This window comes from Pteropus vampyrus, unplaced genomic scaffold (genome assembly GCF_000151845.1).
Source record: "Pteropus vampyrus isolate Shadow unplaced genomic scaffold, Pvam_2.0 Scaffold395, whole genome shotgun sequence".
NCBI classification, from domain to species: Eukaryota; Metazoa; Chordata; class Mammalia; order Chiroptera; family Pteropodidae; genus Pteropus; species Pteropus vampyrus.
This window is the reverse complement of record NW_011889176.1, coordinates 294,582-308,175: the sequence shown is the minus strand read 5'-3', so window position 1 is coordinate 308,175 and position 13,594 is coordinate 294,582. Positions and strand designations below refer to the sequence as shown.

General features: G+C 59.4%; 1 protein-coding gene across 1 annotated transcript in view; it reads right to left on the bottom strand.

Annotated features, from left to right (window-relative positions):
• The window catches only part of OCA2 (OCA2 melanosomal transmembrane protein), a 44,259-nt gene that overhangs the window by 20,430 nt on the left and 10,235 nt on the right, over positions 1 to 13,594 (bottom strand). Inside the window, exons 6-13 of the mRNA XM_023523592.1 lie at positions 13,487 to 13,558; positions 12,682 to 12,747; positions 10,829 to 10,885; positions 9,770 to 9,894; positions 7,683 to 7,821; positions 5,785 to 5,917; positions 2,140 to 2,287; positions 736 to 793 (exon numbers count right to left, since the gene is read on the bottom strand). Coding sequence (XP_023379360.1) covers positions 736 to 793; positions 2,140 to 2,287; positions 5,785 to 5,917; positions 7,683 to 7,821; positions 9,770 to 9,894; positions 10,829 to 10,885; positions 12,682 to 12,747; positions 13,487 to 13,558 — 798 coding nt within the window. The remainder of the gene's footprint in view (positions 1 to 735; positions 794 to 2,139; positions 2,288 to 5,784; positions 5,918 to 7,682; positions 7,822 to 9,769; positions 9,895 to 10,828; positions 10,886 to 12,681; positions 12,748 to 13,486; positions 13,559 to 13,594) is intronic.

Sequence of the window (13,594 nt, the reverse complement as noted above, 5' to 3'; positions counted from 1 at the left end):
GGGTCGGGACACGCCTGGGCCCAGGAGTGTCACGGCCGCGCTCTCCTTCCCTGACCCTGAGCGTCAGGGTGGGACGCAGCCTGGGAGCAGGAACCACAGACCAGACCCCCAGAGAACACACAACCCCAGGGCGCCCCCGGCTGCATTCCCGTCAGCCAAGGTCAATATGTTCCTGGCACAAGTCGACAACCAGAGCAGGCGAGCAGCCTCTCCTGGGAAGGAAGTGCGCGGACTGGAACCCCACAGACCCACGGTGAGTCCTCCCGGACCCGGAGTGGAGCCCTCTGGGCCAGGAGAGGGACGCGATGTGTCCTTAGGTGGGCCGAGGGCATCCACTGGGGCAGGAAGATGAGCAGAGTCACCCGAAGGAGCCTCAGCTCGAGTCAGAGCCGTGGACAGAGCACACGCCCCCTCCGTCCCCAAAGCCGACCCGTCCCGGGCGTCTGTCATCTGAGAAATGGGCCCCATGGACCTGTCTTTGGGCTCGGGGGCCACAGGCACCGGCCCACCCAAACGAAGGGGCACAGGGACCTCGGTCACAGAGGGAACATGGAGCTTAGCCTTCAGTTTGTGGGCGCACAGCCGAGCGTGGAAGGTGCTGCCCCCTCTCGCCCCTGGAAAACACTCACGTCCCCGGGAGCGAGATGGGCGGTGACTCGGCGCAGCCTCTCACGAGGCGGAGGGCTCGACCCCCCACCCCGACCCCCACCCCGAGCGGAGCCAGGCGCCTCGCACCTTCCTCTGCAGCTCCTGGATGTTGGTCTCCCAGTTCTTGTCCTCCCGCGAGATCTGTCTGAAACAGAAAAGGTGGCCCCTCACTCTCCCGATGGCACTGAGCAGGGGGGCGGCGGGGACAGTCGGCAGCACGTGGCTCGGCCCCTGGCCAGGATGCCGGCCACTGTGATGCCAGTGATGGGGCCGGTCGTGGCCGGCGGCCTGGGGACTGGGTCGTGGCTGGGAGAGATGCTGACGACCGGACGTGGGAGGGGCGGTGGCGGAGCGTGCGCGCGGGGACCGTGGACACCGCGCCTCCTCGCCTCACCTCCTGCTTGTCTGACTTTTTTTCCGAGTGAGGACGTCTCACGTTTACAACGACACTTACTAAAGGAAAACGCACCCAGTGAAAGCGATGCCACCGGCCTCGGGGGGACTGCTGCAGACCGCGAATAGGTGTCTGGGAGCCGCCCCCGCCCGTCGGGGCCCCGCCCCCGCTGCGCCGTCTCGGTGGCCCCAGCTGCCGTCCCCTCCCCAGCTTCCCTGTCGCCCATCGTTTCTGCTGTATTTTCTCCCTCACCGACTCGGGGAAAGAGGCTGCGTGCTGGAGAATTTTACTTTCGTGGCCACTCACACGTACTATGACCACGGGCCCCAAGGCGGGTCACAGCAGACCGGGCGAGTGCCGCCGAGGACGGCCTTTCAGAGCACGTGGACACACGACGTGCGGAAGGGACGCTCCCGAGGCCGCCCTCAGCCCAGCCTGTTCCATGGTGTCCGTGTGGCCTTGGCAGCCATGGCCCTCCGGCCTCAGGTCCCCATGTGACTAACGCAGGAGGAGCGGACAGCCACCTGGAGGCTCCCCCAAGGGCCGGCAGTCTGGGAACACGGGGTTGGCTGCCGCCTGTCGCCCCGTGGGAGATCGTTCCTGCCACATCCCCAGAGACTCGCATGTCCCCTGGGACAACACACGTGTCACCTGCCCCCTCCTGGCCTGGACCCTCACATCTCAGCCTGGACTGAGACCAGCGCCAGGCCCGACCGAGTCACCAGGCTGCGGAGCTCCCGGCCACGCAGGAGAGCGCCGAGCAGGGCGCCGGCTGCAGGGCGTGGCGTGTGGCGGGACCGGTCCCGCCGAGGGTCAGCTCGGGCCTGGCGTGTCCCCCAGGCAGGTCGCCCAGACCTTCCGCCCGTGGTCGTCTCCGCCGTCACGGGGCTGTCAGCTCGCACCGCACGGGGCGTGGGGACGGTCGGCTGTGGTGACGTCACGAGAGGCCCGTGCCACACGTGGCACCCCGGACTACTCGGCAGGGTGCTGCAACCGTCCCCCGGCCACGGCCCACCACTCTAGGGAACCCCTCTGAGTGACACGCCGCGCACACCGGGCGGCACGGGCACCGCTGTGGCCGCGGCGGCCCTGCCTACCTGTGGAAGGTGCGCAGCCTGCGGGCCAGCAGGTGCTCCAGCGCCAGCACCTTGTGCAGCAGCAGGCCCCGCACGGCCGTCTCCTCGCGGCTGGCCGGGCTGATGCGCTGGGCGGTCAGGCGCCACACGTGGATCTCGTGCTTCAGCTCTGGGGAAGACGAGGCCGAGGCTGGGGTCTCCGCCGCCTCAGGTCAGCTGACGCCCGCTCCCCTCACCATCTCCAGGGACGGGAACACCCCCCATGGCACACAGTGAGCCAGGGCCGAACCGAAGCGGTGGCTTCTCAGCGCAGGAGACAAAGCTGACCTCTGAAAGCCACCGGGGCCGTGATGCGGTGCAACGTCCACTCTCTGGGCAGAGGGCGAACTCGAGCGGACAACCAAAGCTGGCACCCGACCCCTCCCCGCCACCCTGGCCAGCAGCCCCGGCCCTGCTTCCAGCCAGAACCCAGACCCGGCCCGGCCTTTGAGCTCTTTCATAAGTAGGCCTAGTGAACACCAGAAGTAGGGTGAGGCTCTCCGTGGGTCGTGCCTGGGACTCCCACTAGGGCACGGGGTAGGACAGAAGGTGGGGCCGGTCTCGTTCACTGGCTTCTAAAATAACTAAAATAGTTTATGAGAGTTTGCATTCAACCTCTGTCTTACCACTAAAGGTACGACAGAAATTTCTCCAACTATGCACTATAAAAATATAAGGAGACACAGTATTCTCATGAAGCACCTGTTACGTGCAACACGCTGACCTCACGGATCGCAAGAACTCAAGATGAAATTAAAACCAAACCCTCCCAAGCAGGTAAGACGTTGACAACCAGCTCAGGGCAGCAAATCAAATACAACAATGCATCAGAAGGACCACACGCGACGATCAGGTGGGATTCGTCCCAGGAATGCAAGGACGGCTTAACACAAATCGGTCAACACCATACACCAAGTAAAAGGTAAAAAGTCGTGTAACTGTAAGAAGAGATGAAGAAGTACAAACTGGTGGGTACAAACCAGTCACGGGGGACTTAGGCCCCGGGGACACAGTCGACAGCATGGCGATGGTCATGCAGTGCCGAACGGTGCCAGAGCAACGGGGGGATCGCCTCACGGATTGCAGAAATGTCCAGCTTTTTAAAACTTAAAATAAATAAATAAGTAAATAAATAAGAAAAACCATAAATACGCGAGGCGATACATGTGTCAGTTAACGAGATGGGATAATCCTTCGCACTATACCTACTTCAAATCACCATAATACACTTCAAATATCTGACAATTTTGTCAACTATACCTCAATAAAGCTGAAATAAAAAACAAAAAATGAAACAAAGTGTATGATCATATCAACAGATGCAGAAAAAGCATGTGACGAGATACATCTATTTTGACAAAAAACTCAATAAAATGAATGTGGAAGGAAAGCACTTCTACATAACACATATGACAAACGCTCAGCTAACATCATACTCAATGGTGGAAAATTGAAAGCTTTTCCCGTAAGGTCGAGAACAAAACAAAGATGCCCACTCGCCCCACTCTTCTACTTGATAACGGACGTCACAGTCGGAGCGATTAAGCAAGAAAAGTAGTAAAAGGCATCCAATTCTAAAAGAAGTAAAACTATCACTATTTACAGATGACGTGATTTTATATACAGAAAACCCTGAAGACTCCACTAAAAAAAAAAACTATTAGAAACAATAAACAAATACAGTGAAAGTTCAGGATACGAAATCAATATGCGAAAATTATTGCATTTCTATACACTAACAACAAAGTTTCAGAAAGAGAAATGAAGAAAACAATCCCATGTACAATTACAACAAAAAGAAGACCCAGGAGAGAGCTTAACGAAGGCGGCGAAGGTGCACACGGAACACGACAAGACGCCGTTGAAAGGAGACGCGAAGAAACGGAAAGATGTTCCGTGTTCAGAGACTGGAAGAATTAACACTGATCAAACGACCGTATTCCCCACAGCGATCTACAGATTTAATGCAACCCCCAGCAAAATTCCAATGGCATTTTTCACAGAAATTGGCCAAAAAATTATCAAATTTGTATGGTACCACAAAAGACCCCAAACAGCCAGAGCTATCCCGAGAAAGAACGAAGTCCAAGGTATCACATTCCCCAACTTCAAACTATACTACAAAGTGACGATAATCAAAACAGTACGGTACCGACAGAAAAACGCACACACAGACCCATGGAACAGAACTGAGAGCCCAGAAATAGACTCACATATATACGGACAACTCATTTTCAACAAAGAAGCCAAGAAAATACCATGGAGTAAGGAAAGTCTCAATAAATGGCGTCGGGAAAACAAGGCAGACAAAAGCATGAAACTAGACCACGCTCTCTTACACCGTGCACAAAAATCAACCCGAAAGGATTAAAGACTTGAATGGAAAATCTGAAACAACAAAATGACAGGAGAAAACAAAGGCACTAAGATTATGGACACTGGCCTCAGAGATATTCTGTGAACTTGACTCCAAAATCTGGGAAAACAAAAGCAAAAATAAATGAATGTGACTCCATCAAACTAAAAAGCTTGTGCACAGCAAAATAAACCACCAACGAAACAAAAATGCAACCCACCGGATGGAAGACGATATTTCCAAGTGATACTTTCAATAAGGGGTTAATATCCAAAATAGATGAAGAACTCATACAACTGAACAACACACGCAGTGAACAAACCGGCAGGGGACTCGAACAGACACTTTGCCCAGAAAGACGCACGGCTGGTCAACGGACACACGAAAAGACGCTCAAGGTCACTCATCATCAGGGAAATGCAAATCGAATCCCTGTCAGAGTGGCCGTCATCAAGAAGACAAGAAGCGAGCGTCGGTGAGCACGTGGACGACAGGGAGCCCGGGGCACTGTCGGCGGCAGAGCAAATCGGTGCAGCCACCGTGGAAACAGTGTGCGGGCTCCCGAAAACCTTAAGAGCAGGGCTGCCTCATGACCCAGCAAGCCCTCTTCCGAGCATTTACCCGAAAAACGAGAAAACACTTTTCTGTAAAAACGTATGCACCCCGATGCTCACAGCAGCACTGTTCGCGGTGGCCGAGACACGGAAACAAGCCTTCGATAGATGGCTGGATAAAGATGACGTGGGACAGAGGAAACGCGGCCGTGGGCGACAACGCGTGTGGACCGCGACAGCGTCACGCTGAGCGGACTGGGCAGGCGGAAAGGGCCGAGCACCGTGCGACTTCACCCACGGGCGGATAGGCAGCCAAAAGTGGCACCAACAAAGACAAAGTCAGGGACACAGACATCGGAACGTGGTGACCTGGGGAGGGGGGCAGGGCGACACGGGTAAAGGGGGCACACGCAAGGTGATGGAAGAAAACGAGGCTTGGGGTGGTGAGCTCACGACAGAGCACACGCGTCAAATTATGACGTCCTACACCTGGAATTACACAATGTCACTAATCACGTCGCCACGATAAATTTAACTTTTAAAAAGGCGCAGCTCGTGGGTTTACGCCCCCGGAAGGCACACCACGTGCCGGGGGGCAGAGGGGTCACAGCGATGGCGCGCCAGTGACCGCGCTTCCCGGCGCTCTGCGTGCGTGCGATGGGCCCCGCGGCGCCTCCGTGACCGACACCGCCGGCTGCGCCCGAGGCGCGCACTCACCCACGATGTCACTGGGCTCCTTGTTGTACAGCTTCTCGTTCCAGTACAGGAGCCGGAGGAGCGGGAAGCAGAACAGGAGCACCAAGCAGATGCCCACGAACATGTGCGCCGTGAAGCTGGCGAAGTCCAGGCCCTGGGGGCAGGGAGCGGAGACGTGAGGCCGTGCGCCTGCGTGGCCGGGCTCGCGGGCGTCAAACGGCGCGTTCCCTGGCCTGGGCCGCGTTCCCTCCTCGCCTGCCGGCCTCGTCACCTTCGATCGACGTGACACTGTGCGGTCGGATACCTCTGCAACGCCATCGATAATCCTGGGGTTCGCTCCTTAGGACAGCTGGATTGCTACGGGTCTTTAAGGTGACGGGACCCAGGGGAGGGCCGAGTCCGGGCCGAGTGGGAAGCGGCCACCCGTCTCCCCGCAGGGACATCGGTCCTGGCCCCAGACCGTGTGCAGCACGCGGCCCTCTCGTCCGTTTGGGCTGTTCTTCCCCTGGCCTCGGCGGTGACCCCACCGACCTCTGGGTTCTCTCCATGGCCCTTCCAACTGTCTCGGTCGCCCCACACCCTCGGCTCTGTCCCCTCCCGCCTGCGACCCGGAGAGCCTCCCAGGGCAGCGAGCCGGGGCAGTCGCGGGGCGGCCTCGCCTGTCCTCCCTGCCCAAGGCCTGACGTCCATGACCTTGGTTACCACTGTCTGCTTCTGGCTCGGCTTCGGTTTTGTCCCTTCGGGTTTTGGTCTACTCCCTTGAGGGAGGATCCCGTCCCCCCAGCCGTCTGGCCCTGAGCGGAAGTGCTGCTCCCACCCCTTGCCCAGTACGCCAGCCACACACAAGCTCCGGGAGGCCATGTGCACGCCACCCTGACAGGACTCGCCTCTGGGGGGACGCCGCCGTCTGTGTGCACGCGTGTGCTTTCATTTTTCACAATGAATGTTTTACTGTCAAGTAAAAGTAATCAGATTTTTTCTAAAAATAGTTCTCTCCTGTGTGGCCGAGGCCCGGCTGGGTGACCGGTACCCCTAGAACAGCCCGCGGGACCCGCCGCCCGCCAGGGCGCTCCAGGGGGACGCGGTCGTGGGAGCACCGTCAGCTCACACGGGGCTGCCGACGTGGCCCCGCACAGCAACCACACAGTGCTCAAGTTCAGCCAAAGCGTGTGAGCTGCACCCCAAATCTCTGGAGCACAGCAGGTCCAGATGGCCGTCGACACCGAGAGCCGTGAACTCTCAAAGCCTTACATATTTTTATGGGGGACGGCACACAGACGCAGACACGCCCGCACACGCAGGGACACACGCATAACACGTCATCTAGAAAAATGACGCCAATTCGGAAGGAACTTCACCGATGCTTCAGGGAAGGGATGTTAAGAAAATTCTAATCACCAAAGAACGATAAATGAAAATTAATTTTCTAATTCTAGTTCGAACTCTAAGATACGTGAAGTAACATTTGCAGTCTCTCTAATACTTTGTTTTTATTTTAGTGGACGAAGAAATTATATATCGCTAAGATCTTCCAAAAATTTTCTAAAAGCCTTCATTTTCTGGACCTGTTTCTTTTAATCCCAAGTCCTTCATCAGTGAAGTCGTCCGCCACAGCTGAAAAGTGCGAGGGGACAGATCACCCTACTCTTAAGATGAGCGAGTAGGAACCTCATTTCCTGCTGATGTGACACGCGACGACTAAGCAGGTTATTCCACCCAATCGTTTCCTCAAGCACTCATCAGAGTGAGAGGGACAGAGACTCAGACCACCTCGGTCCCCACCAGAAGGGCAGTCAACTGGCCTCCCGCTCGCGGCTCCGTGGAGCCGACACAGGGGTGACTCCTGGTGACAGCGTCATGGGGGCAGCGTGCAAGCCAGGAGGGTCTCTCCTGTTAGAAGCCACCCTCACGGCACCTACCGCCTCCCTCAGCTCCTGGTTGGAAACGATGATGACGTTCGGAGGGTCCCCAATGGCGGTGGCGGCCCCCCCGATGTTGGTGAAGATCACTTCTGCAATCAGCACGTGTCTCGGGTCGAGGTTGAGCACCTCACATAACCTGTCACGATGGGAGGGAGGAAAGTGGTCCCACCATCGCACTGTGGGGCCGTGAGCAACCTCGACGTGTTTCAGGTGCTCGTGCAAGTGAAGCGCTTGTGTGCGCACGTGTGCACATGCATGCACACGTGCACACACACATGCGCACTCACAGGAGAGCGATGCTGAGGTGAACGATGACGACGCGAGAGTCGCAGGCCACCGTGGACTCTCAGAACTACGTGTCTCTGGAGGTCACCCCAGCAGCCATCAGAGCCTCCATGTGGGAATGTGCCCCACCTCCCCACCACAGTCTCAGGGGCGCAGTCCCGTGTGTAGGCCTCGGTCTCAGGGGCGCAGTCCTGTGTGTAGGCCTCCAGGGGCGGGCAGGTCCCCGGCAGGAGGCGGGCCTGAAAAGCACTGGCCTGACCCGTGGCCCTAGCCCATGCAGGGCCTCAGGGGCTGCATGTGGCCCTAAGCCGGCCCCTCCCCGGCCCAAAGCTGCCCGCGTGGACTCCGCCCTGTACTCTGCACTCAGCCCTCGGGGGCCTGCCCGGGCAGACCGCTCCCTGGGCACCAGGAGGCACGTTCTCAGCCCCCAGGTGGGTTTGGGGAGCACACAGTTGAGAAGCGTCGCTGTAAAGAAAGCTCAGGAAAGGTGTCACAGGGCCCCCCACACCTGCACACCTGGGCTGACCCAGGGGCTGTGTGGACGCTGGCGGAGCAGCCGTCTGGGCCGGGCAGGACTGAGTACCCGGGTGTGTCCCCTGCCCAGTCAGCGGTGGTGGCGGCTCCCGGCTGGGGAAGCCCGAGAGCTGCTTCTGCAAAGTGAACCCTCGGAGCCCCAGCCACCTAAGTGGCCTCAACGAGGACCGAGATCGGGAGACTAGTTGATGCCACACTAACGCCTGAACCTCAAGATGAGTTTTCGGGCTGATGCACAGGGTTGCCGTACCAGGTGACCACAGTGGGGACATCAGCAGGTGCCAGCGAGGCTGAGACAAGCCTCGGGGGCCGGGCCACATGGGGACATGGGTGTCCCCACCTCTGCTCTTCCTGGGCCTGGTGCTGTGGCTTGCCTGCAAGGTCAGGGGCACAGTGGGCCTGGCTGGAGGGTCCTGTGGCCACCTCTGGCCGTGTGCCAGGCACAGGGCGTGGTGCCTGCGGGCAGCACGCGGCGTTCACGGCAGCCTGGAGGCGCTCTCCCCGTCTTTCACTGACCTCGAGACCTGGGCAGCGGGGCACTGTATCCCCTGCACGGGAAGGCTGGCAACAGCGCCCCTCGCCCCAGGTCTCTGCTTGTATGTGGGGCTAGCGGGAGTCTGGTCAGGGTATGGACTTGACACCACAGGCCACATGCACGGTGCTGCCCGTCCCCTGTTCCTGTCCCTGCCCTCAGCGTCACCACCCATCAGATGACAGGGGCACTGAGCTCTGCAAGTCAGCCCTGCTGGTGGCTCCGAGCTTGTGGTCTCAGGCTTCGTGTCTGGGAGGGTCCCTTGTCTGAAAGGATCCCTGTGACAGCACAACCCAGGCCAGGTGACAAAAGGGACTTGTCCGAAGCCCCTGCACCCCAGGGGGACCTGTCGCCCTCTGTCTCCCGGGGCCGGCCCGGGAGGGTTGTGATGCCTAGAAAGCCATCTTTAAAATAAAGAGCATGAAGTACAGGCGCGGCTGGGCCCGCGGCCTCAGAAGCTTCCGGACTCAAGGTTCCGACTCCGGGCAGACAGCTGGGGTGATCGACACACGCCCACTGCAGGGAGTGGGGGATTAAAAGCAACAGAATCTCGTCGAGTTTCTCTTTCCCAGAGTCGCCCCACAAAGCCCTCCCCAGGGCCGGCCAGCGAGACGGCTGTTCGGCGGGCAGCGCTGGGGACAGGGACGGGAACTCCCGGCCTGGCTGCATGTCCTGACCCATGCGGGCATGGCCGTGAGCCTGGCCCGAGCCCCGGGTGAGCCCCTCGGCATACCTTATGGTCACAGGAGTGAAGAGCAGCGACGTGGTGACGTTGTCCAGGAAGGCGGAGAGGGTGGCGGCAACGAGACACAGCATGATGGTCATGGCCCACACTCTCCCTCGGGACAGCCTGTAGGCCTGGGGCGCACGAGAGGGACGGGAGTCAGGGGTTGAGGGCAGGTGCGCATTTCGTCAGGGGCTCTGGGAATTAACACGCGTGGGGGCCTGAGACAGGCCCGCGGGTCCCCAGTGTGCTGAGGCGAGGTGGCGAGGGCCCTGGGCTCCGGGCCACCTGGCCGAGCTCCCTGGCCCTGAGCCTCCCTCGCGGCCTCGGCCCTGGAACGTTGCCCGGCGGAGTCCGACCTCCCTTTGTGCGCACAGCCTGGGCCGCGGCGTTGGGGTCCGCCTGGCCCGAGAGCCTGCTGGCCTCTGGGGGCAGTTAGTGCACGGTGCCGGAAGGGGGAGGCCCGGTACCTCCCTGGGAGGTGCGAGGTGGCAAGCGTCACCGCACGGCCCCACCGCTCGGGGTGTGCAAAGGCTTTGTCGGGTACAGTTTATTAAAGAGCTTCTCAGTTGAAATAAAGTAAATATATAAGTCCGACCCAGCACTGGCCTTTGCACCAGCAGGCACGGCAGAGTGTCCCCCGCCAACCCCGAGTGACGGGGCCAGCACCGAGCCTAGAGGTTCTGGAAGATTCCCCAGGGTTCCAGTTAGAACAGTGAGCGTTTTTATGTTCAACGTGTAGAAAGCGCTCGTGTATATTATTTCACCAAAAAAAAAAAGCAATCAGAATGTGCTGGTGAAACAGATTCTCCATCTCTGATGCGTAGCTCTGAACCTGCCGACCGTCAACGTCACAGAGATGGCCGGCTCAAGTCCCCTTCTGTCGTTTATGGAGAAGCTGCCTTAGCAGCTGTACCCGGCTTTGCAGAAGTTAGTAATTTCATAAAGGAGAATGGCATTGTCAAACGTTTCCTTTAAGTAGTAGTTTTACTCACCAAATATGTGATGGTGGAAAATAAACTTGTCAACTAATTAAAACATAATTATTAAATGACACATCAAACCTACCTTTACAGCACAATAATCGAAAAATCCAGTTTCTGAAAATATGGCTACTAAGACCATCTGTGGGGAAGAGAAGCAGAGAGAGGGAGAAGCCGTTAGTGCCCCCGTGAAGCGAGGTGACAGCACTCAGCTCCGCGCCTGCGCCCCGGCCTCTACGTGAGGTTGCCGTGCCGTCGGGCTTCTGCTGGCCTGCCGCGGGCAGTGCCCTCACAGGCCCCCTGCACAGGGCCACTATTCCCATGCCCAAGGGACATCACTACGCCGTCCGCCCTTCACAGTGAATGCCAGAGTCGCTGCTGTTCTGTTTTACAGACCAGGAGGTGGGGCGGGGGCAGAGATGGGAGGTGACGTGCTCACAGTCACAAAGCCAGAAGCAAATCAACTGGACAAAACAAAAATATCCCAAACTCAGTTTAGACTCAGCGTAAGTACCTGCCTCGTCTAGAGGGACCATCGCTGTCCCTCCCAACCTAAAAGGCCCTGTGGGCTTTGGGACGCACTGCCTCACGCACCCAGGGGCCTCATGCGGGCGTGGACGGTGGGGTCCAGGGCGGTCTCCCACACGCCCACGGCCAGAACCGCCGGGGACTGGAACCCGGGCTCAGGTGAGCGGCCGCCCAGGGGCTGAGCAGCATGGAGCCAGCAGGGCGGCGGGCGGCCGGCAGCACCGGCGTGTAGACTCGGCCCCTGCGCACCGCGGCTCGGCCGTGGGCCTGCTGCACTGACGTCAATGGAAAGCAACGAACTGTGCCCTCCCCGCAAATCCACATGTCAAAACCCTAATCCCGGCTACCTCAGCAGGAGACTGCACTCGGGGGCGGTGAAGGCGAGGCCTGGCCCCGTCCGACTGTGTCCTTAGAAGGGGCAGTGAGGGCACAGACACATGCAGGGGGACAAGCACGTGAGAACACGGAGAAGGCAGCGTCAGCATGCCGAGGAGCAGGAACCCAACCCTGCCGGCTGCGACCCTGAGCTGCGTCCCCAGGACGGAGCCACCAGCGTCTGCGGCTCCAGCCCCGTGCGCGGTCCTGCACCACGGCGGCCACGGGTCACCGCTCGCCTGAGTTTTTGTGAGACCTCTGGGGAGCCTCCTCCCCCTTCCAGACGCCCACCCCTGCAGCCTCCCAGGACCTGCCACGAGGTCAGCTGGAGCCGCGGTCATGGCGCCCTGCCCCCGCGCCCTCCACGGGCAGCAGCTGGTCTGGCTGTGACCCCGGAGGGGCAGAGACCGCTGTCAGTACCGCCGGGGGTCAAGCGACAGCGAGGAGGGTGAGGACACACAAGGACCTGCTCCACGCAGGCGGCCACTCTCTCCTCCAGCCCCTCACAGGCGCGGTGACCCAGGACTCATGAGCCACCCCATCGCTGTCCGGTTTACGACTCGTGGCCCATGCTTGTGCATCTTAGTCCCTTCCCTACGAAGGTGACACTTCACGGCAGAGTGGCCATTTGACAGCGTCTGACACATGAGCAAACACGAATCATCACTTGGGGGGCCTCTTCCTTCATCCACATGCTTACAGGTACTTACTCCAATCACCCAAACTCACACGGTTCATTTATTTGGGACGTTCTGTTTTATATGTTAAGGGCAGGAACTAAATTCGCTCAACTGCAATTTTCTTTCGCTCTCAGGAAGGCCGCAGACTGGACTGTCCAGCTGACGGCCCAGGGCCCCGAACGCCCCATTCCTGCTCGGGAGGGACCCGCCGGGCCCGCGCCAACGCGGACCAGTCACATGCTGCCAGGCGGCTCGGCACCGTCAGTGTCATGAACGATGAGCAGCCGTGGCGGCAAAGGACAAGGGCCCGGGCGACAGCAGCCCAGGAGCCACGTCCGCCGGGGTCTGTAATTACCATGCCGAACAGCAGCGCCAGCGTCTCGAAATCGATCCACTCCACCACGCGGGCCAGGCTGGGTCTCTACGGTCAAAGCACAAACCTGCCCGTTACTCTCGCCACGTCCTCTTGGTGCCGGGCGGGACAGACGTGCTGCCCTTCACGGCAAACCCGGTCCTCGGGCCGGAGTCGGAAGGCAGATCCCGTCCCCGCTGAAGCCCACTGGGGACCTGGGGCTCCCGCCCGTCGTCTCTCGCCTCCGCTCCAGCCAGATGGCCCCCCCTCGTCCCCAAGGGCTGAGAGCACCCAGGGTCCGTTCCCACACCCCTGAGCTACACGGCCCTGGGCACACGCGTGACCATGACGAGCCTTTCCTCAGCTAAAATGGAGAACAGCAGTGCTGGGGGTGTGTGCGTGTGTGTGTGCGTGTGTGTTAACATCACACGACGGTGCTGGGTGTGCGTGTGTGCGTGCGTGTGCGTGTGTGTTAACATCACATGACGGTGCTGGGTGTGTGTGTGCGTGTGTGGGGGCAGTGTGTATGTGCATGTGCGTTAACATCACATGACGGTGCTGGGTGTGTGTGTGCGTGTGTGCGTGTGTGTGTGTGCATTTGTGTGTGTGCGTGGGTGTTAACATCACATGAAAAGTACTCATCAGTGCCACGAAGTCTGTCAGTTCGTCCCTGTACCACAGCTTCTGGAGGGACACGTGGGACACGACACAAAGGCGCGGAAACACCGGCTCTCGGCCGGTTCCCGGCCCGTGTGCGGCTGGCATCCCATCCGAACATAAGCCCTGGACGCAAAACGGTGCCACTTACATCACCCATCACCGCCAGCACCGCCAGCGCCGCCAGGGCCCCCAACATGGCTGCCAGCGTCCTGTGAACGATCTGGAAAGAAACGCAGGGAGCTGCTGTCCAGCCCGC